We start from the raw sequence: 24,536 nt of genomic DNA, 5'->3' as shown, positions 1-24,536 counted from the left end.
CAGATTGGTTAGATTAGAGTACTATTTTGTCACTTCACATTCTGAGCATTATTTATGGTATTTCTGGGCACAGATTTATGTGAGAGTCCACCTACAGCTTACATTCTTATTAGGCTAGAGCTTTATATGTGGTCAGGTGATTGTCTGAATAAGATTCACCCGTGAGGCTTGTCAACTGTTTAGATTCACAGCCCTATTTCCGGCCCACAAAATCAGTGTTTCTTAGAGTGAGCCCCTGAATTTGTATGTTTAAGAAGCTTTTCCACGTGATACTCATATTCCTTAAAGTTTGAGAACTTCTGCCTTTGGAGAACAGGGTCTGATCCTACCCAAACATGTTAGGCCTCTTCAGGGGTGACTTGATGAGTGCCTATTCTATTTTATTCAATAAATGTTAGCTGGTATCACTGTGTTTCTCCATCAGTCCCCTGCCCCGATTTTGTTAAGAATCATTTCAAGCTTAAAACAATGAACACTGGACCAACATTTGAAAACATTCAACCAAAACAAAACAAAAACAAAAACAGAAAACAACCAAAAGACCACATCAGTGCACAAATTAGAAGAACTCGAGAATTTCTTCCCAATTCTCACTAAAGTAAAACTGTATGTCTATGTCATCAGGATCAGATTTCAATATGAAAGACAAACCACACTTACCCACAAATGTATGCTTATTTAAAATTGCAAAAATATTAGTCTCTACATAAGAATATCAATACATCTCACTGTTATTTGGATTAAAAGTAAAATGTAGCCTTAATTTTGTTCTTCAAAATACAGACTAACAAAAACGCTCCTCAATTTAAAGTTTGATTAATATTTTCTTAGACAACAAATACGTAGCAAAATCAACTTCTGAAAAAAATTAAATGAATGTTTTAATTTTTTTTGAAGTCTTTTAATGTTTTCCCACAAATCGTGCTTCCAAAATTATATTCTTGTGCATCAAATTTTTGCCATTCTCTTTGAGGCCTCAGTTTTGTTTGGTCTTTAAGTCCTGAATAAAACACCTAGGAACGTGTTTCCATTTGCAGTATTTCCCTTTTAGGTGGAACGGCCACCAGACAGAGAGGCTTTCTGGGGTGCATTCGGTCTCTGCAGTTGAACGGGCTGGCCCTGGACCTGGAGGAGAGAGCCAAGGTGACTCCCGGAGTGGAGCCAGGTTGTAGAGGGCATTGCAGCAGCTATGGAAAATTGTGTCTCAATGGAGGGAGATGCAGAGAAAAGCCCAGTGGGTTCTCTTGTGACTGCACTTTCTCTGCATACACGGGGCCATTCTGCTCAAATGGTAAGTATGACATGGTCCCCTAACAGGTAACTTACCCAATATGAATAAAATGTCTGACTGTTCTTATCTGCATTGCTATTTGAAACAAAAATATTCCCATTTCTCTTTTTTTTTGAAAATTGCCTATTTTATGCAAGTCACACTTCACTTCTTAGATATTAACCTCAATTCTTAAAAAGCTAGTGACTATTAATGATAAATCCCCTAATAGTTGCCTTTAGATATCTTAAAGTGTTAACTGTTCAATCTGCATTTTTCTGTCTAATGCTCTTAATATGGTCGTCAACAGCCTGCCCCTTGGGGCAGCTCTCTATTTTAAAATTTTTAAAGGCATTATTGTTATTTTTGATGAAGATCGGCAATAATGCAAAGACATTTAGGAAGCATTGTTTTTTTGTGTGTGTTTTTGCCAAACACATGTTTTTCTAGGAATATAAATAACTTTTCCATTAAATATTGATGTATAACAAAATAGAGATACTCAGGCACTTTGCTCCATGATATATCGAATATCTGATTGTAAAGTAAATTAGTGGAATATTTTTCAGCTTGTCTCATTCACTGATCTACATCATGGAAGAAAAAAGAATTGAGCGTAGCATTAAGTGTTCTGGACAGACTTCTCTGAATATACTAACATTTGTTATGCTTTCATAGTTTCTCATAGAAAACTGTCATCCAATTTAATTCAATTGTTTTATTAAGTGATTCTGTATTACTGAACCTTTTCTGGAAGGAAGTTAACAAAAATTGGCTGTAAATTGAAGCCACCCCCAATTTGCAAAGAAAGCATTTGGGATTATTTCATGAAAAGCTGCCAAAAATGTACTCTTCTAATCATTTTTTAAATTAGGAGTAAGTTATAACTTAAAGTCAACCAGTAGTCATAAAGCACACACTGCTGCTACCATCTTAGGAGACTTTTCACGTTTAAGGTTAGAATTAAGACCATTCCTCACAAGAATACATCTTCATTTTCTGAATCTAAATGAGTTCTGGTTCATCTTGCTAAGTGCAATCAGGAATGTTATTCTGCATCCACACATTATATTGAATTTAAAAAGTATATAGATAGATAATAAAAATAAACCAACAAAATCTCCTGAGGTGCCAACGGAGCGGGCACATTGCTATGTTACCTATAAGCATCATCTGGCCCTTTATCGGATTCAGGGATCCAAAACTACCCCTCCCATTGTCCTCTTCATTTTATACATATATATTTGGGGTGTGTGTGTGTGTGTGTGCACGCACACACACATGTGTGCACACTCGTGTGAATTTGGGATATTAATCTCGTATAAGGAAAATATTATGCTTTTGTAAAATGATTGAAAAGATGCTGGACAGTTCCTTATGTTAACCACTGCTACAAAATTGCCCATTTTCCCTCTCTCATATTAGTGCCTGACTTAGCATTCTTTTTGTAGTACACAATAAATATGAGAAAGTATTTAGGTATAAAGGAAAATTTCTGCCTGTTGATCCTGGAAGATAAAAGGATCCCTCAAATTTCCTTTCTCCCTGTTACTGGAAGACTAGTATATTCTAGTCACAAAATAATAGATGGGACTTAAAATTTAAATTTAAAAAATGGATGGTAAGAGAGATGAAAGTCAAGAAGCCCTGTTAATGTCTGAACCCAGGAGAGCATTAAGCTTTCAATTATAACATTAAATAGTGAATTAATTACATATAATTCTAACATAAAGCCATTTCAAGGACCATCACGAAAGCTCTATTAATTTGCTGTTATTTAATTCTGGTTTGAGACTATTTGTTATAGTTATACAATTCATTATTTTTGATTTTAAAAATCAGTTAATATAACTGAAATGAGATCCTTGTCCTTAATTTGTTTTAACATAAAATGTATATATCATTTCAGAGATTTCTGCATATTTTGGATCTGGCTCATCTGTGATTTACAATTTTCAAGAAAATTATCCCTTAAGTAAAAATTCCAGCTCCCACGCTGCTTCATTTCATGGTGATATGAGGCTGAGCAGAGAAATGATCAAATTTAGCTTCCGAACAACACGAACACCAAGCTTACTGCTTTATGTGAGCTCCTTTTATAAAGAATACCTTTCCGTTATCATTGCCAAAAATGGTGAGTGCCTTTTAGATGAGAGAGAGAAAATTGAGTTAGAGTATTAGATCAGTAATAATATGGATCATTCTTGTGTTCTAGCATCTCAAACTACAAATGGGGGAAAAAAGCATGCCTCTTTTTCATATTCGATTTTGTTTTTTCAGTACTATGCTATAAATTTAATCTAAAAGAATTACTTAAAGTAATTAAGATGCCTTATCTCTCTATAATTTTGATAATTTTACATATCCAATGTGAATTGAAATTTATTTATATTAAATATTTATTATTAAATATAAATATTATTATATTAAATATATATTATTGCTAGAAGCTCTTTACTTTTCTATATAAATATCAGTATCAGTTTTTTGGTTCTTTTTGAAATAAGATGCCTTTCTGTATATAACAAATATTTCCTTCAAATCAAAGTAGAGATGTTTTGAAGGAATGTTAACAAACTAGTTTTATATGTAAGAAAATTTCCACAAAATTATCTGTTGGATCTAATTGTAGGCAATAAAATGGTCATGGGAAATGCCGGTACATCGATGTAAGATAATGGCATATGGATTAGGACATCTGTATGCTACAAAAACCTTGTCACAGAAACTCATTTACTGTTATTTTTTCTCCTCCCTATAACCTAACTAAAGATAAAATTTTTTAAAAAATTAAATTTATTGGGGTGACATTGGTCGATAAAATTATATAGGTTTCAAATGTACAGTTCAATAATACATCACATGTATATTGCAGCGTGTATTCACAACTCAAAGTCAAATCTTCCGTCACCATATATTTGACACCTTTAACCTTATCTACCTCCTCCACCTTTCCCTCTGGTAACCACTAAACTGTTATCTGTGTCTATGAGTTTTTGTTTCTTTGTTTGTCTTGTTCATTTGTTGCTTTAGTTTTATATCCCACATATGAGTGAAATCATACAATTCTCCACTTTTTCTGTCTGACTTATTTCACTTAGCATGATTATCTCAAGTCCATCCATGTCGTCACAAATGGCAGTATTTTATCTTTTCTTATGGCTGAGTAATAACCCATTCTTTATCCAATCATCTATCGATAGGCATTTTGGTTGTTTTCATGTCTTGGCCACTGTGAATAATGCTGCAATGAACATCGGGGTGCATATATCTTTAGAGATAAATGTTTTCAAATTTGGAGGATAGAAGAGGGATTGCGGGGTCATATGGTAATTCTATTCTTATTTTTTTGAGGAACCTCCATGCTGTTTTCCATAGTGGCTGTACCAATTTACATTTCCACCAGCAGTAGATAAGGGTTCCATTTTGCTCACAACCTCTCCAGCACTTGTGATTACTTGTCTTGTTGATAATGGCCATTTTTACAGGAGTGAGGTGGTATCTCATTGTGGTTTTGATTTGTATTTCCCTAATAGCTAGTGAAGTTGACCATCTTTTCTTATGTCTGTTGGCTGATACAAATGGCCAATAGACATATGAAAAGATAAAAAATATTATAAATTCTCTGTGTGAGGAAAATAAACAAATTTATAAACATGTGAATATGTCATTTCAACTAAATCAAATGTGCCTGAAGGGCACTGAATAGCAAAATAAAAAATAATATTGTTCAATAAGTATATTTACCCTCACTGTATACATTTTGAGCTTAAAGCTTATCTATACATTAGGACATTTTCTTTATTAAATTGGAAGAGATTCTGTGAAGTAAATTAATTGACATTTTTGTAGGCAGTTGAATAGTATTAATTCTAATAGTAAGTTTGGCTTAAAAATCATTCATTTAACTCTAATTTTATTCCAAACTTTATGACCATGGCCATTTGACCAAATATTTCTCATCTTTAGTAAAACTACACTTGCTTATGATTTCATTAATCAATTGTGTTTCGGGAGTGGCATATATGTATATTTAAAAGATGAGATTATACAAACAGAATGTTATTGCAATATTATATAATAGTTAGACATTTTATAATATACCAAGTCTTATTTTTTTTAAAATTAGGGGCTAGTACAGAGACTTGCCTTTGCTTAACTGCATATTGACTTCTAGGGCAGAAAAATTAAGGATTTGTGAGAAAGAGCCTGCTTATTAGCAATATCCTTGGTCTTGATTTTGAAAATAGTGCAATTTCACATAGAAACTGACTTCTAGAAATTACGATGAAAGAATACACACTCAATTATTGCTCCAGAAATTAATTAAATAACAAACAAATATTCCGAGTTATTATAAATAATTCTTAAAATACAATTTTAACTAAAAATATAACTTTCCCCCCTTTTTTAGGAAGTTTGCAGATAAGGTACAAGCTAAATAGATATCAAGAACCTGATGTTGTTACCTTTGATTTCAAAAACATGGCTGATGGGCAGCTCCACCATATAAAGATTAACAGAGAAGAAGAAGTGGTCTTTGTAGAGGTAATATAGTAAATCCAGTGGTAGCAATGGATATAATTAAGACTCCTCAGCATGAAGGACCCACAGCAGAAATTTGATAATAAATGGAATTAACACAGACATTCTTTCAGTGCTGCTTGTGCACAGATTATATGTAGATCATCAGTGTTCACAGTTTTTTATGGGATTAGATTCTAAGATACTTAAAATGCAAACTTTCCTCATCTTTTTTATTTTGTGCAGGAGGGAAATGCTGTCTAGTTTATGTACTACTGGTAGGACTATCACTACTCTGATGAAATCATTTTACTTCAGATAGGTATAAATGCAGCCAAATTCTATCATAGAAATTAATTACTGCAATATGAGAATATATAAAAAATGATGTGAGTCACAGCAGAGAGAGTGAAATTATTCACTCTACCATCTTTTGAAGAAAAGCACTAATATTTTGGCCTTCTATATAGAGGAAAATTTCTTAGCTGAATGACTCAAGTAAAAATACCAAGCTAAATAAAAGTATCAGGGTGAAAATAAGTCATATCATTTTGTTAGTTTGACTACTTTGAATTTCTCATACAGTGGAGAAAAATAAAGTGATTAAGAGGATAAAAGGTAGGGCACAGCGGTATCTGAGGGTAGTGTAGAAATAGTTTAGAAAATAATATTCACCTTTATAAATAGCTAACTCTTTAAAATTTATTTTTCTGTCTTTGGGGCCATATTAACAATTGCCTATTTTATCTCCTCCTTTCCTCAGCCTCGCCTTTTGCTTTGTGACCTCTTCTCAACAAAATGGCATCATTTGGATATTTTGTAGATTGATGAGAATGCAAGGAGACAAGTCCACCTGTCATCAGGTACCGAATTCAGTGCAGTTAAATCTCTTGTACTGGGCAAGATTTTAGGTAAGTAAAAGAAACAACCTTTGCCCTGGTCATGATACATAGACATGGATCAGAAGGGTCATATTCTATACACACATGCACACACACATATATACACACACACTGAAAATTCATCATGCCAAAAGAAATCCCTTGCCTTATTTTAATTATGAAGTTAGTGATAATCAAGGCAGCAACTGTACTTTCTCAGAATATGTGAATCATGAGTAGGGACTTGTGGGCTAAGTAGGCATTCTCTTTTGTAATGCCACTCTGGTTTCTGCTGTGCCTCAATCCAGCATAAATATGATATTGTTCTCGCACTTCAAAAATATCGAATAACAAAGATAGAAATAACAGGTAACCTGGACGATTTTGTCCAAGATAGTAAATGGAATTTTGGGGGGCCTCTTCTGTTATTTGTCCCTTGATTAATCATTCCTTACATTCCCTGTACATAATCTCACAGTCTTGACAATGTTGGATTAAACCCATGGGTGAGTGACCAAAATATTGGCCCTTGCGAAGGTTAATAGTTAAGTTCATAAATATTTATAGGCTTCCTAGTACTATGATGAACACCAAAATTGTGTGCTCTTATTCTCCAAACAAACAAGAAATATCATGAATTGCAATGTTCTTCCAGTGTGCTGTAGTAGACATAAAAAAATATATGCAAAGTACTACTTAGATATTCAGAAGTTTAACTGAAATATTCCAGGTAAGTTTCATAGTGTAAATTATATAAATTCTACTATAGTAATAAAAAAATCAAACAAATATAACAAATCCTAAGCTCGAGTTTCTCAGTCTAGCAGCGTCTGAGATGAGGCATTACGTAAAAATGTAAAGATATTTTACAAGATAAAATACAAAATAAATACAAGATAGAAAATTATAACAATTATGCATAATGTTGATAAAATAGTGTTTTTTGAAGAAATAACATCTTCAAATGTAATGCCAGAGTTACTGAGGAAAATAGTTTTTGTGAATAGAAATACGTTAAATATATTATAAAACAATTTAGAAACTGATCTGCATTCTATGAGGAAGATTGCATTAATCAAACAGGAGATAATAACATTTAATAAATATTTGTGTGTTTTTTTGTAAATAGAGGAGATTAGTATGGAATTAAAGATGGTAAGGTTTTTATTTAAGAATAGCATATTACTCAAATGCATGTTGCTCATGCTGAAAAATAAGAATAAAGTCCAAATTCAGCAATGAATTTCTACTCATTCTCCTAAAAATGTAAGAAAGAATTTATTTGGTATGGAATATGACATTAGAATAAAATATTATATAGTATATTATTATATTTTAATACAGTATATTAATTTATAGTAAAATAGATGCTAAATTGGAACTATTCATTTTCCAGAGAGTCGTTCAATCTCAAACATTCTTATATTGGTCCAGGTCCTCCAAGAAACAGTTGCCAAGACAAAATGAACCATGCAAGGATTTTATTAGGGGAATATTTATAAGAGGGAAAATAGGGAAGGAGCTAGCCAAGACCAGCAGAGCCATCAAATGGTCATGCAACTCTGCCTCCAAATGAAGGAGATAGGGAGGGAAAGTTAGACTTCTGTGAAGTCTAAGAAAGGTTGAGAAGTCTTTGGGGAACGTTTGAGTCAGCCATCAGATGAGTCCCCTGTTTCCTAAGAATGGGCTTATCTTTGTATCCTGGCTGTGATCAGCCATGGGCCAGGAGCAGCTACTGGGAAGCATGGCATTGGCCAAACTATAAAGATGCATTGCAGAGCCCAGTGGCTGGGGCCCTTGGTCAATTACTCTCCTGTAGTTAGAGATCTACAAGGTATATTCTCATTGCCCCTGTGCTTATCAAATATGTTTTTCATTTTTGTAAGCCCATTTGGCTCACTGATTCACTTAATACATACTTTGCGATCACCTGTTGTATAAACAGAGCATGCCACTCAGCAAGGTAGACACTGCACCTGTCCTCACCTACCTTATTGTTAGTGAGCATTATACAAAATGTTCCTCTATATCTGCGTAGAGTGCACCTTATGTTGCTTTAGATAAAATAGTTCCAAATCACTCTCCAAATTAAAATAAATGAAAGTTCTTGTATCATTTTATAATTTCTTATTATTTATTTTGAGAGAGCAGAATATAAACACTGACCAATTAGTTTTTTGGAGTTGTAATTTGCCTCTATTTTCAACCAAAGATTTGAGAACGACCATCTGCTACCATTTCAGATGGAAACCCAGAAACAAAGGAAATACTTTCTCACTTTCAACTTTCTCCAGAACTCATTTCTTAAACTTAGGAAGAACTGTGAGATAACTCGGATTATCGTCTCTGTTAACAAACATTACCGAAAGATATTAAAACAGGAGGGTAAATTTTAAAAAACAACATCAGACTGCACAATGATGACATGGAAACCATCTCTAAGTCCCTGTTACACTTAAAATATTTAAGGACTCAAAGACTTTGGCAATAATAATGTATTAGTAGTTGGGAACTGTGGTGGAAAGATCAAGACTTCAGGCAAGCAGCTCAGTTCAGATACTTCTATCATGAATAGAGTACATTAAATTTGTTTTTCATGTTCATAATTCACTATGAAATTAAACTTTGAATTCTGTATCTGGGTTCTTTTATATGTTAGAGTAGCTTTGAGACTGAGGCAACCAACTGAATGGGAGAATATATTTGCAAACAATGCCTGTAATAAGGGCCTAATATTCAAAATATATAAAGAACCCATACAACTCAACAGCAACAACAAAAACCAAACAATACAGTTTAAAAAATGGGCAGAAGACCTGAACAGACACTTCTCCCAAAAGATATACAAATGGCCAACAGAGTTATGAAAAGATGCTCAACTTCACTAGCTATTAGGGAAATATAAATCAAAACCACAATGAAATACCACCTCACTCCTGTAAGAATAACCATTATCAACAAGACAAGTAATGACAAGTGTTGGAGAGGTTGTGGGCAAAAAGGAACCCTCATACACTGCTGGTGGAAATGGTACAGCCACTATGGAAAACAGTATGGAAGTTCCTCAAAAAAATAAGAATAGAATTACCATATGACCCAGCAATCCTCCTTCTGGATATCTACCCCCCAAATTTGAAAACATTTATCTGTAAAGATATATGCACCCCGATGTTCATTGCAGCATTATTCATGGTGGCCAAGACATGAAAACAACCAAAGTGCCCTTCAACAGATGATTGGATAAAGAAGAGGTGGTATGTATATGCAATGGAATATTACTCAGCTATAAGAAAAGATGAAATACTGCCATTTGCTACAACATGGATGGCTCTTATGCTAAGTGAAATAAATCAGATAGAAAAAGCTGAGAACTATGTGATTTCACTCATATGTGGGATATAAAACTGAAAGCAACCAACGAACAAGACAAACAAAAACTCATAGACACAGACAACAGCTTAATGGTTACCAGAGGGAAGGGAGGAGACAGGGAGGTAGATAAAAGTAAAGAGGGTCAAATATATCGTGACGGAAGGATATATAACTTTGGGTGGTGAACACACAATGCAATATACAATATGATATATTTTTGAATTGTACATTTGAAACCTATATAATTTTATCAAGCAATATCACCCCACTACATTTTTGAAAAGTCAAAAAAAAACTTTAAAAAAGAATAGTTTTATGATTTATTTTAAGTAAGAGCTGGAGATTATTTTCACTCATTCTGAGTAGTGGAATTCATATATTAGAAGTGATGACCAGTAGTGATCTTTTTTAATATAAATTTATTTATTTAAATTAGTTTCAAGTATACGGTACATTGGTTAGATATCTATATAGTTCATAAAACGATCCCCCAATTGCGTCCTCCCTCTCCTGACCCTCCACTTAGCCATCATATTAATGCTAACCGCATTCCCTCTGCCATGCTCCACATGCCCAACTATCAGCTACTAATTTGTACTTCTTTAACCCTTCACCTCATTCTCCCAACCCCTCAACTCCGCTCCTCTCTGTCCATCACCAAATTGTCCACTATATTTGAATATTACGCAGCCATTAAAAAAATGAAATCCTACCATTTGCAATGACATAGATGGACCTAGAGATTATTATGCTGAGTGAAATAAGTCAGAGAAAGATAAATACCATATGATTTCACTTATATGTGGTATCTAAGGAACAAAAAGAACAAACTAATCAAAAACAGACTCACAGTAGTGATCTTTTATCTCTTCTGAGGCCACAGAGCCAGGAAGTACACTCAGATTACTGCTCTGGAGATTTAGGCCAGATGTAAATTAAGTCTGCAGTCAGCAAGGAAAGGCCATCTACTGTCTCCTCTGCAGAGCTTTAAAAACAGTCTCCCAACACGTCAGGAATCCTTTATGTAAAACTTGCTTCGGTGCCAAGAAGTAAGGAAAAAAGTAACGTAGATAACCTGAAGGCACTGTGATTTTGTAAATATGTTGTGAAATGACTCTTAAGATAATGGACTGGTCTTTTAAAAGAATAGTTTTAATAGAGAAGTACAGTTTAGAGCAAGAAAACTACTTAAAAATCTTTTTTTTATTCATCAGGTTGACTTTTGAATATTTGAACTCTTAAAATATCATAGACTGTCTTCAATATATAGTATGACTACATTCTTGAAAGAAACTACTTAAAATCATTTTGTATTCATCGAGTTGATTTTTGAATTTTAACAATTAAAATAGACTGTCTTCAATGCAGGGTGTGACTTCATCCTTGTTTTAGTCATTTTCAGAGGGTCAGGTATACTCTTCTGAACTGGCCATACCTAGAAACTTAAAAACACCGTTTCTATTCATGGTACATGAGCATAGATAATAAGTGTCATGTCTGAGATGAAAAGAACACTCATATGCTGCAACATATTATCTGATTTTAATTATAGAGCAGATGATGAGGTAGACATTGGGCTTTGTGGGCCACATATAATCACAAGCATGTGCTCCCAATGGGCTGGGCAGGCCGGCGCCTTTGACAGTGACTTCACCCTCATCACTTTCATTTGGTCGTCAGACATGATAAAACATAGAACTCTACTTAACCTTCAAAAACTACCAAACGATAAAAGCAAAAGCCACAAATCCCAAATTATATATTTGTCAGCTGCCAAATCTAGAAAACTTCATATAATGATAAAACTAGAATAAGTTTTAAAATAAAAAGGAGAAAGTGATCATTTATTTCTTTAATTATTAGCACGCTTTAAAATGTATCTGCCCCAGGATTAAGGGAAAAATAAAGCCATGATCAGGGACTTATAGTATTGTGTGACTTTATTAAAGTACAGGCACTGACGGAAGAGAGAGATGGAATTGGCAAGGGTGGGAATATAGGACCCTGGGCAGTGGAGAGAGGACACAGCCACAGAAGAGGTACTGGATAGGCCAGTCTAATGATCTGTAGGACTAGTCGGAATGAGAGCAGTGAAACTGAATTCTGATGGTGTTGCCTGTTAATTGTAATAGAGGGTTAGAGATGGTTTCCATGTCATCATGGTACAATTTGATATGATTACATAAAAATTACCCTCCTTGCTTGATATCTGCTAGTAATGCTTGTTAACAATGATTGGACTGAAAAATTCTTCCTACAGTCTCTCCTTATTTGTAGAAATGAGTACTGGAGGACAGAGCGAAAACAATTCCTTCCTTTCTGGTTCCCCTTCTGAAAAGGCAGACAGCCTGATGCCATTTCTTTGTTAAGTGCGCTTTTTAGAATGTATTAAGTACCAATTGCCAAGGTTAATGATTCTTCAGTCAGCTCCTTTAAGAGAACTATTTGCTTGAAAATTATATAAAAAGAGATTTCTCTACGATTTAATTAATAAAAGGGAATTCGAAGGGATAAAATTGTGTTGCTAATTTATTAAGCTTTTGTTGGGTAGCAGTTCCACCACATGAAAAAAAAATCTCAATTAAGATCATTGCATAATCTTGAAATTTCATAAATCCTCTTATGGAAAATGTGCCCACATTTTGAATAATGATGTAATTTAACCTATTTCAAAATGACTGAAAAATCACTGTTCAAAGGCTGAGTGTATTACTGTGTATTACTTTTTTATGTTGGAGAGAGCATGGTGCAGGAACACCGACAGCAAAAATTTGTTGGTACACCCTGGTGGAAGTGGGAAGAACCAGGTGGCGTCCAATCAACTGGCTTCATATTCTTCCATAATCAATAGGCTGCATTATTTTTTCTCTTTATATCCAAAACTCATTGTAAAGTTAAATCATGAATTCTGTTCACGGATTGTTTTTACGTTAGAAGTTCTCTAAACGCCTAGAGACGGTTTTTACTCATTCTGAGCAGTAGCTTTGGTATATTTAGAGGCAATGACCCATAGGGGTCATTTATCTCTTCTGAGGCAGCAGAGCCAGGAAGTAACTCAGGTTTCTGCAGTGGAGATTTAGGCCAGATGTAAGTAAAGTGTGTGGTCAGAGGGAGAGGATGTCTACTTCATCTCCTTAGAAGAGCTTTAGGAACAGACTTTAATCGCAGGTATATTTTATGTGAAACCTGCTTCAAAGCCAAGGGATGCCATATGAAATTTAATTAGATTACTTAAGGACACGTGATTTTGTAAATGTCTTGTCACATGACATTTAAGATTAGGCAGTTTATGCTGAAAGCAGAAGATAAGTGCAGGTTACTCAGAGATAGCTAACTGTAAATAGCTTTTGTGTTCATCGGGTTTTCAAGGTTGTGTCTCAGAACAATAGGTTTCGTTGGCAAATAAATACCTTTTATGAAACCCTACTCCTTTATCTACATGGTATTTGCTGCCTGCTTTGCTATTTTACTTTTCCACTTACTTTCTCCTGTTGTTGCTGAATCCTTATTGTAATTGCATAAAATGGTATGATGACTTCGGGGTTTAGATCAGCTTCTCCTTTGGTTCATTGTAACATATTCAGGCAAGGCTTCTTTATCTTTATCATCTTTTTCTTTAACTATTTTATCTTTATAGATTAAAGATATCAAGATACTTTTAAAAGATGATCCCTTTTCATAGGTATAGCCAAACTGTTTAGATGTGTTTTCTGGGTTTTATTTATTTTTGTTCTGTATTCTTGGCAGTTTTTGCTGGTTGTTGCTGGGGTTTTTGTTTGTTTTTATTGCATTTTGTTTTGTTTTTTGGTTACTAGAACCACAAGAAATTTCCAAAGCACTCCTTGTTCTTCCATTTACTCCATATCCTTTTCAGAATTAGGAATAGAAAGGCACTTCATACAAATTTTAATTCCTTAGTACTCTATTTTTCTCATAGATCTTTTGTTAAAAGGTTTCTTCCTTAACAAAGCAGAAGTCCTTCCCTTTGTTGGAAAACACAATAGAGGCTAATTTTTTAATAGGCAAGACTACCCCAAAATCTGAGTCAGTTAAGGATTTTTATAAGGGGAAACATCCAAAACATGACTATCTTATCAGAATTTGTGTAAAGCAGGAGACACTTGTTTTCAGTTCTTCCACCTTCCTTGTTCTAACCTTTATGTGATTTGACATTTCAGGAGTCAGATAATAGGAAAGATATATTTATTAGCACAATTGTCAATGCAGATATCTGATGCCATGTATTTCTAAGGCCAACTTTGCTTATGAGCAACTTAATATAGACATTGATTTTGTATGAACTCAATTCTGGGGAGATGGAGGCAAAGTCTCTGCAATTCCCCTCCACTCCTAATTCTCAACTCCAACCCTGTGGCTTCCCTGAAACAAGACGTCATTGGTCCAGCCCAGCAGGAAAAAGGAAGCCTGGAGGTTGCCGGCGAGAAAATTTTGTGGGGCTCCCTGCCTTCTGGTTGGAAGAGAGTCTGGGAGCAGCGAGAAGAGTCTTGGGAGGGGGACCTGAATCGTGGTGACCGTCCCCGCCTCCCAGCTTCAAAATGTTTGGCTTACATAGATCTCTGCACTGCCTGGGGGACAGTCAGCATTGAAAACATCAGTGAGCCCATTTTTCCTTTTTGCTCAAAAAGGAATGACCTGAATTTTGAGAATTTCCTGAATCCTGCTGAGGATTACCTGAAATTTGGGCCAATTCCTCTCTGTCCGCTTTGTCCTGTAGTTTCACTGACATGATGGCTATGTTGTCTTCCGTCTCTTGGCATCATTCACCTAAAGAAGTTAGTGACTGAGAATCAACTAGCAGATGAGAAAAGCAACCCATACTTAAGAAGATTCAACATCTGTAAAATGGGAGAAAAACTAGAGTAACCAGAATCATTCCCTCTCAAAATAAAGCTGTTCAAAGACAGACTCCATCTTGAATGAAACTTAGTAAGAGCTTGGAGGAAATTCTAGCAAAGCAACAAAAATACCTTCAGGAACTAAAGGTATTTTTCCAGACTAAAAAAATTCAGCAGGAAAGAATGATCTTTGTCGATACTTGAATTCATCTCCCGGAAGATCAAGTGAATGAAATACTTGACCCACACAAAAATAAGTCCTAAAAGATAGAAATCAGATGAGAAAATAGGTTAGAGAATATGCACACCTAGTGTGAATAATCAGCAGTCCAGAAGGATAAAAAGACAAAGACAAAACACTAGTTGTATGTACAATGTATGAAATTTTCCAGGCTAAAGAGATTAAAATAGCACAGCACGATCTATGCAGAATAGACGAGGGACGGTGCATACCTGAGGACAATCTGATAAATCCAAAATTACAAGGAATTTTACAAATTTTGAGAAAGAAATAACAGAGCCAGAAGCTGCTGGAGTAATATCTACAGACTACCAAGAGAACAGAGCTGTGAAAAGAAGTCGTCTTTATAATAGACACACACACACAAATCACATTTATCAAGATAAATTTCGGTTTCAGGTACATTCAGTCATAGTTTCCAATTCTTTAAAGCATTATCATTCTTAAAATTTTTCATTAATTCCTTTATCTAGGTTTGCTTTCTGTCTTGCCTACTAGAATGCAAGATGCTCGAATTTCAAGGAATCATTTCTTGTGTCTTTAGCTCTTAAAACAGTAAATATTAATTGACTGTCCATTTTCATTTTAGAGTTTAAAGTTTTTATACCATAATTTATAATAGGTAAAATGTTTTCAATTCAGTAGTATGGTTTTAAAAAGTTGCCTCATATCGGATTTATACCAGAAAAGTGAATCTTATCTATTTACATTTTTATTTTTGGTTCAAAGGGTAAGTTTTTTTAAAGATCTGTATAAATTGAATTCAAGATTTTAACCTTGTAGAAGAAATGTGGAAGCACCATCCTGATTATGTTTTCATTAAAGCGTATTTCCTTTTCATTTCTTGTTAAAGAAAAAAAAAAACAAAACTCCAAGGCAAGAATGCATTCTTTCTAAAATTGCATATGCTTGAATGTGCGAATGTTCAAATGTGTGACTGCTCTGTGGTGGGACCAAGTTAGCAAAGTTAGTTCTTTGGTGTGTTCCCGTTGATGAATGGACCCAGAACATTGCACGTGTGGCGTTCCCATCTGTCCTTGCACTATTAATATTGCGGTGTTCCTTCGGATTTACAGAGCACGGTGATGCAGACCAGGAGACGGCGCTGGCCGGTGCCCAGGGCTTCCTGGGCTGTCTTTCTGCAGTGCAGTTCAGCCACGTGGCCCCTCTGAAGGCTGCTCTGCACCCCAGCCGCTCAGCCCTCATCACTGTCTCAGGACATGTGACGGAGTCCAGCTGTATGGCCCAAGCTGGCACTGATGCCACATCAAAGGAAAGGACACACTCCTTTGCAGGTGGCCTATGGGTCTTCCTTTATCTTGTCACAAAAACAGCTTGGCCATTGGATTTAAAATCTTCTGATGTTACTGTTATACTACATTCTAAAAATGGTTTCTTAAAATTGGTTTGGTTTGCTTAAATATCAGTTCTCTTTCCCATTTCTTTTCTAGATTCTCACTTTCTCATGCATGTGGGCCATTGCAGTTGACATTGCTTAAGTGTAAAATAACAGAGATCCCACATTGACCTCTGTAATTCCGTTCTGGTATAAAACACAAGATTTTCAGAATTTCTTCTTTTTACTTGCCTATTTCACTCCCTCCTTTTCTTGCCCCCTTTCACTGCAGATCATTCTGGAACAAGAGATGACAGAGAACCTCTAGCTAATGCAATCAGAAGTGACTCTGCAGTAATTGGAGGTAATAGAAAGCATGAATGAGTTCTTCTTTGGTACTTACTTTCATTACTAGTAATGAATACAAACATTATAGAAACTAACTATAAAGAATCTGCACATATCCCAAGTGTTAAGCAATGATCCTGAGGTCACTGAGGGAGGTTTATTATTCGTACTGGATTGTCTTATAGTCCTCCTGGAATCCCAACTTCTACGGAGATTTTTCACCATAAATGATTGATAATTTCACTAAAGCCCAACACTTAGAGGATATTATAAAGTGAATAATTACAAATTGAAAATGTCCATCTACATTACCTAGGTAATTCTGAGTATATTTGAGGAAATATCATTTTTGATGGCTTCTTGAACATACCACTGCTTCTGTAAGAATTTATGTAAAAAGTAGGAAAAACTTGAAATTAACATTAGAAGCATATATTTTATGTTGCCTTAATGTCTAATAAAACAGATATTTCCATGGTTTAGATGCTCCCATCAATGAATATTACACTTTTAGTTACAATTTTATCAAATATTAGGTAAATGAAATAAAAGCGGTTCGTATTTTATGTTGCAGAATTAGCAAAAAAAAATTTAAGTATATTTTCCTGGGAATGAAACAGCATTTTCTCTGAGACATAATTTATTCAAATCCGACCGCCAAAATACATTTTTTTCTTTCAGATTAATTATTTTAAGAATGTTATTAATCAGATTATTGAAATGTTAAGTGGACATAAATATTTATGTCCATATCACTGCATATGATATGGATATAAAAAGTAAACAATTATTTTATTACATTGCCAGATAATGTGGTTACTCATATACTTGGGCAACTTATGTGGGCTTGATAACTGATTGACTTGGTTTTACTTTTTATAGCTTTACTCATCTGGACAGCAAGTTCTTTTAATTACTTAAGATTTTATTTAGACAAAGCATAATACTGGTCAAATGTTTGTGAGGATATTAACATCCCCAATGCTACTTCTGTTACTTTTCTTTTTATCAAATTAATGGTATGTAAATTAAAGATACCTAAAATAGGATCCCTAAATAGTCATGTAACAAGCAAAAACCAAAAACCCTGTTAGAAGCATAGTTAATAACTGCAAGTCTAAAAGAAATACATTAATGTTATTCATACATTATATAGTAAAAATCATTTAAAGCTATAGCATTTCAAATGTGTTTAACATTTTAAACCAGAATTTCTAATCAAACAAATTGTTTCAGTCTCATACTGGTGCTTTCTATATATTTCACATACAGGAAAATATAGATAAAAAGATATAAACAGTGATTGTATAGTCAAGCCAATGTTAGAACAAAATATTTAATCTTTAGAATATTGTCGCTTTGGGCAAAGATCATTGGCAAGATTTATACAGTAAAGGAGATTTGTGGTGATAGGTCAAGTTACAGGTCACCTGTGAAATTTGTACTTGATTCAACTGCGTTGAGCAGAGAAAGACAGTATGGAAGATCTGCAGCCCAGGGCCTCGCTGGGGTCTGTGGATCTCGTGTCTGCTTTTGCTCATTGCAGGACTCAGCTTCAGTAGCAGAGCAGCTGGTCATGGCCATCTAAGCTCAGAAGGCCTCGTCTGGGACCATGTGCAATTTATCTGCTAAATCACAGAATATCATCCTCCAGTGCATTTCTCCATCTGGTAGCATTGGGGTAGAATTCTTCACCCGTTGTCTAGTTACTCATAAATCGCACCCACCGTGTGACAATAATTAATCCATTTAAGGATTTTCCAGATTGGATAATCCCCCAGTGTTCTACATTTTAGATGATATTTTCTCGGTTATAAACCCTGAATAATATAAGTTAGGAAATTGATTTAATAAAACCTTTAAAAACTGGTGACCCAGATACTGTAGAAGATTTGTGGCCAGGCTACATAGATGTGGACGATCAGATTTAGATGGAGGAAAAGCTGCACAATTTCCTCATAAAAACACATTCACACAGAGTTTCAGATGGCAATGGCATAGAGTACAGTCGTTGGCCATATTTTATTTAGAATATCTTTTGTTCGTTTGTTTTGTTTATATAACAGGTTAGATCCAGGTTTTTCTTAGACACGGAAAATCTCGACATATTTTCCCCAAGTCAAAAGATATAGATCACTGAATACATGGAGCATCATTGGTTCTAGAGTCCACCCAGGATTTTGACTAGATGTCTTCTCGGGGCCAATGTGATGTTGATGTTTATTTTATAATTGAAAGCAGTAGCCTGCTTTCAATAACATCTTCATCAGTTTTTCACATTGACATTATTCAGAATGTCTTTTGTTAAACAAGAGGCCTATAACCAAACAATAGAAATATTTATGGCAATTCGTTTGCTTTTCAAAGATGAGAGGCAAAATATAACAACGAGTGGATATTCTGATTAGAATTATTATTTATTAACATGGCTAATAATAACAAAAAATAACCACATCCATTAGTAAATTCTTCAAATTTGAAGTGCAGAATTTGGTTATCACATTTATATTAGATTTATCAGCAAGGAATTGCTATTCTTCTCAGATAAGGCCAACCTAGCCAAAAATCAGGTTAGCCATTGGCAATATTGTGATTCGCCATAGTGAATCTGCCCCTGAAGTCATGTGCTCAGGAATCAATTGTGACTAACGAGAACCTTTATAGGTTTGGCTTGTTGGGACTCCATTAGGGTTGTTTACACCTAATTTAGGCTAAAATGAAGAGTCCTAGTTTTATAATAAGAGAGTTGATCCACATTGCCATTTTCATTGTACCTATTTTTGTCTGAAAAAAAAACTAGTGTTAGTTCTTCATCAGGGTCACTCTTAAATGAATCTGGCTTTTCTTTTTCCTGTGATTGTCTGGCAGCACAAGCCTTTCACTTTATGAATTCAATAACCACTCTTATGTTCGGCTGCCTTGCCTAAATTCATGCTAAGGAACCAGTGATTTCCCCAACCTTGTTTTGCATTATCAGTGGATATGTCAACACAGTGAAAAAGCCATTTAGAATTGTTATGAAAATAGTTTTGACTCTGTGGATCCCCCTTAAAGTGTCCCAGGAACCACCAGGGATTCACAGGTCACACTTTGAAGACCACTGACCTAATATAAGGCTAGGGTTGATAACCATTGTGATAGCTAACAATTGTGAGATTTAAATAGTTTATTGACAATCAGATGTTTTAAATAAGTCCATGTTCCTCATATAGAAATAATCTAAATATATCCACATATCAGTATCAATATATTTCAATAGTCAGGATTATTCATATATATAACCTGTTCTTGCTATTCAGTGTAGGACAGATGATTTAAAATCAACTTCATTAAAATGTTTACATATTTAAGTATAAAAACATTTAATTATTTTTACAATATTACTACTACTCTATAATTTCAAAACAATTGAAACTTGTCTGCATATTAGTATGAAGTGACCACATGGTCTTAGAGATCATCTTGTGTAAAATATAAATGCACTAAATAAATCCAATATAATATGCATTCAGAATAACTGGAGGTGAACCTATAAGGTTAATAGAACTCAGAAGTAAACTCAATATATTATGATACCACTTGATGCAGAAATACCTGGTTTTGATATTTCCAATTTATATATACTAGATGCTTGATTTAAGTAAAACATAATTTTATTATGACTTATTAAACAATGAAGTCAACATAGTGTCTGTTCAGAGGAAAATTCTGACTTTGTATTTCTTTTCTCTTCTCTCACTAGGTTTGATAGCTGTTGTGATCTTTATCTTGCTGTGTATCACTGCCATAGCTGTTCGCATTTATCAGCAGAAAAGGTTATACAAAAGAAATGAAGCAAAAAGGTCAGAGAATGTAGACAGTGCTGAGGCTGTTTTGAAAAGTGAGCTTAATGCACAAAACACAGTCACTGAAAATCAGAAAGAGTACTTCTTCTGATTGGCAGCTATGATATAACTTACAATCACGGCAGTGTATTTTAATAGCCAGGGACTCTCAATGGACAAAAAAAAAAAGTTCTTACGTTGAATGTACAGGCAATGGATTTGCAGCACTGCCATCTTGCCATATCCAGACTCGAGATGGCTCCAGGAGGTCTCATCCAGTGACACATTTCCCATAGCAGTCCTTCTGTATGACAAGGAATTAGATATTGCTGTTAATTTCCAACTGTTCTATATGATCTAAAACAGAAGTTTAACTCACTTGATGACTACAGTTTTTAAAACTGTAGCCCTGGTCTCTCAACCACGTGATACGTAAGTTTTGTTAGAAGTAAATATCAAAATTGGACTGTAACGACCTTGCTTTATTTGAGAACATATGCTCTGTTTGCTTTAGTGTTCCCATGGTGTTATTCATAGACCTGGAAATGCTTCTAAGATTCTTTTTGGCTGGTGTTTGCATCTTCAGTGGCCAAAAGCATTTAAACAAACCCCTTTGCCTTTCTCTGTATTACATTCAATACAATTTATCGATAGTCTCAAAAGATGTTTTGTTGTCATTGGTTTGTTTGTATTGCTCTTTTTTCTATTTGACTGTTCCTAATGATTTTGAATACATTAGGTTTTGAGTGTCAGAATTCAGCTCTGAACATAGAATTCATGTGTAACAAGACTCAGAGAGTGCATTGATTGTCAGTATGTGATGATGTCTGGTCTTTAAATTTCTTTCTGTTTAATTTGCTCTCATTGTTTGGCAGTGGCAGTAGATAAGACCCTCGGTAATGCCAGTTTCCCGAGTCATGAAATGTTTGCAACTAAACTCCTCGATATAAAAACATAATTCTTAACACTGCAAATATTATTTTTATTTACAATTGTAAGATATCAAATGAAATATACCTCTGAGATTATTTTTCCCAAACGTATGTCTGTTTTCTTTACAGGTTTATACTTATGTTTTTCTGAAGTTTATCTCCAACTTTTCTTTGATCTCCCTTGACTATATTCCATGGAGCATGGTCTTATGTATTAGGGGGAAAAAAAAGTCATTTAAAATGTAGACTTCTGTTTCCCATTCTAAAATATATACTCCATTCAGGCATACATTTTGCTGTACACTGACATACTTTTTGAAATACAAGCTGCACACATGCCCAATTCCACAAAACTTGTAGAATGATTAAAGGATGCTCATTCTAAAGGGTGATGACATACTATATGAAAGTATACTAAGCATTTCTTATAGTCACTTTTCATTTACAATAATGGAGTACACTTACGATAATGAGATATACTTATCAGAAATTACCAAAAATCAATATAATCCACTAACTAGTACAGTCTGATTAGGAGATATATACATATCAGGAGATTAAAGAATTTTCAATAACCTTATGAAACTTATACAATAATTAATTTTGAGGTCATGTAAACAAGATGTTTGCATGTAAACTATCTTTGAATTCCACAAGCCAATTGTATTATAAAGGCACTTTGCTATTTATACTCACACTTTCCAGGTGCTTGCTAAGGAAAATTGGATTCCTGAATTTGTCCACACCAGAATAATTTGGAAATATGTCAATTAAGTGTCTTATTTTCCTTCTTAACTTTCCTTACAAAACTTGCCTGTCTTTTCTCCTAGCACTGTATCGATTTTGATGTTTCTGTAAATGCCTGACTAACTCTTAAGGATATGAATTAACACAGTAGTTATGAAGGACCTATGTTGACAAATGGTATACTTTTTTCATTGTTTTAAATGGAACGGTTTGTGTTGGTGGCTAGCAGAGGACTGAACACAGAAATGGTAGTGTTTATTTGATGCAAAGCTGAATACAGACATAACAGCCCTGAATCTTTTACAAGTGTTTATTTGTGTTCTTTAGTAGCAGCATTAACTTAGTTGGGAGCTGGGATGTAGACAGGTTTATAGTTGGTGAAGCCTCATGTGGTCTGCGCTACTACAAACTGCAACATTATGGCACCAAAATGCATTGATGCATCCTATGCCATGACTTTCATTTCCTGATTTGTTACCTGTTCCTTCTTTTTTTCTTAATAAAATGCATTTTTGAATTAAAATGCACAATATATTTTAAGAAACATTGTATAAAAGTTTAAAATGAGGAAATTATACTAGATTTTTTTTTCTCAAAACAGTAAAAGATGTGTAAATGTATGCCTTCTGTACTGCTGTGTGTGTTTTTTTAAACCTTTTGGTACATCCTGTGATTATTATGAATTGTTAACAAAAGCTGCATTTATAATGTATTTTTTCTTTTAAATGGACTCAGAAATGAAAGAAAAAATAGAAAAATGTTTACTGATTATAACAAGAAGGGGAAGGTAAGCCAGATTTTAAGTTTTGTCAGGAAACAATAATTTGACTATCAGCAATTGTTTGGTGGAAGGTTATTATGTATTTAAATTGGATGGTGTCTTTACTTCTGTAGCGAGCTTGGCCAATGAGTACTATGTAGAGGCACAGGATGATATGGAAAAATATAGTGTCCCCTTCTGTAATATAAAAGTTAAAAAGTCTATTTGTAATTTCAAATTAAAAACGAAAACAATATATGATTAACATTTTCTTTTTGGGAAGACTACATTTTTCAAATCTCATTAAATTCAAATGTACAACATGCAAATAGAGTGGAGTTAGGGTGGCATATGAAATGAAGGTCATTTTTGGGAAACGGCATCTTAATTTTGTAGAAACCATGACACTGAAATGGGAAATAGCTTCATTTTTAGAAATCCTTTCCCAAGTGTTGCTCTGTAAAGCACATTTAATAATTTCTTTGTATGGTAAGTTAAAGATGACAACAGGAAGAAACACTCAGACAACCAACCAAACAGAAGTCGGTCATTTAAATTTATCTTTCATTAAATGGAAATTGTTCTTCATCTGCAATCAGAAACTTGCAGCGGAAGCCATTATCCAGTTGGATAACTGGAGAGCACCGGTGTATTATTTAGTTCGGGTACCTCGCTTTTACAGTTAAAGTGTCAAAGCTGCAGGTATGTGAGGTGTTGCTCCAAGGGGACATGTAGCGGCGTGTGTGAGTGATGAAGTGGGACTAGAATTTCCTTTTCACTCCACATTTTGCTGATCTTAGTGCTCCCAGGACCTGAATCTTTGACAGTTACTTAGTGATGAAGAACATGAGAAGGATCTTGATATCTTTATTGTCCGGAATAACCAATAGTTCTAGATCTTTTCCATATCATTTTAAAGTGAGCGTAAACCTTTATTTGATAGGTCATTGCCATTCATAGATTTGGTTTTCTTTAAAATTTTTAAGCTTATTGTCCTTGACTCTAGGAGAGAGGATTTTAACTGGAGCACTTTATACAGTCTTTGTGAAATCACAATATGAGTTAGATCTGACTGATTGAGTCAACAAATATTTTCCTTATGATAAGAGAAAGATGACACCTCTCATATCAAATGTGTTGATTGTTAGATTCTCCCATCCATGCATCAAGTAAATGATGACTCTACCAGATACATTCACATGTCCTACTTGTCTTCTGCTTTTTCAAAGTTTGGAAGATGAAGAGTGGTAATGGAAGAGAAAGTTCAGAAGCTGACTGTGTTGCAGATGTGTGTGAGTGAGAACATGCATCTGTATAAGAAGCAATACGAAATGAGGAGAAAGGGAATGTGAAACAGTTTTCATATAACGTGGTAAGAAAGTTTGACTTTTGGTGTATCGATAGGTTCCCTGGCTTTGAAGACTTACAAATGAAAATAAAATGGG

The 24,536-nt window shown here is 34.5% G+C and overlaps 1 protein-coding gene across 1 annotated transcript in view; it reads left to right on the top strand.

The window, feature by feature from the left end:
* Positions 1–22,710, top strand: part of CNTNAP4 (contactin associated protein family member 4) — a 222,609-nt gene extending 199,899 nt beyond the window's left edge. The window contains exons 18-24 of the mRNA XM_039888850.1: positions 1,052–1,291; positions 3,180–3,404; positions 5,685–5,818; positions 6,618–6,705; positions 16,221–16,439; positions 16,773–16,844; positions 20,571–22,710. Of these exons, the coding sequence (XP_039744784.1) occupies positions 1,052–1,291; positions 3,180–3,404; positions 5,685–5,818; positions 6,618–6,705; positions 16,221–16,439; positions 16,773–16,844; positions 20,571–20,764 (1,172 nt within the window). The 3' untranslated portion in view covers positions 20,765–22,710. The remainder of the gene's footprint in view (positions 1–1,051; positions 1,292–3,179; positions 3,405–5,684; positions 5,819–6,617; positions 6,706–16,220; positions 16,440–16,772; positions 16,845–20,570) is intronic.
* Positions 22,711–24,536: the final 1,826 nt, after the last annotated feature.

This window comes from Pteropus medius, unplaced genomic scaffold, assembly GCF_902729225.1.
Source record: "Pteropus medius unplaced genomic scaffold, Ma_sr-lr_union100, whole genome shotgun sequence".
Lineage (NCBI taxonomy): Eukaryota > Metazoa > Chordata > Mammalia > Chiroptera > Pteropodidae > Pteropus > Pteropus medius.
This window is presented reverse-complemented; position numbering and strand designations above follow the sequence as displayed.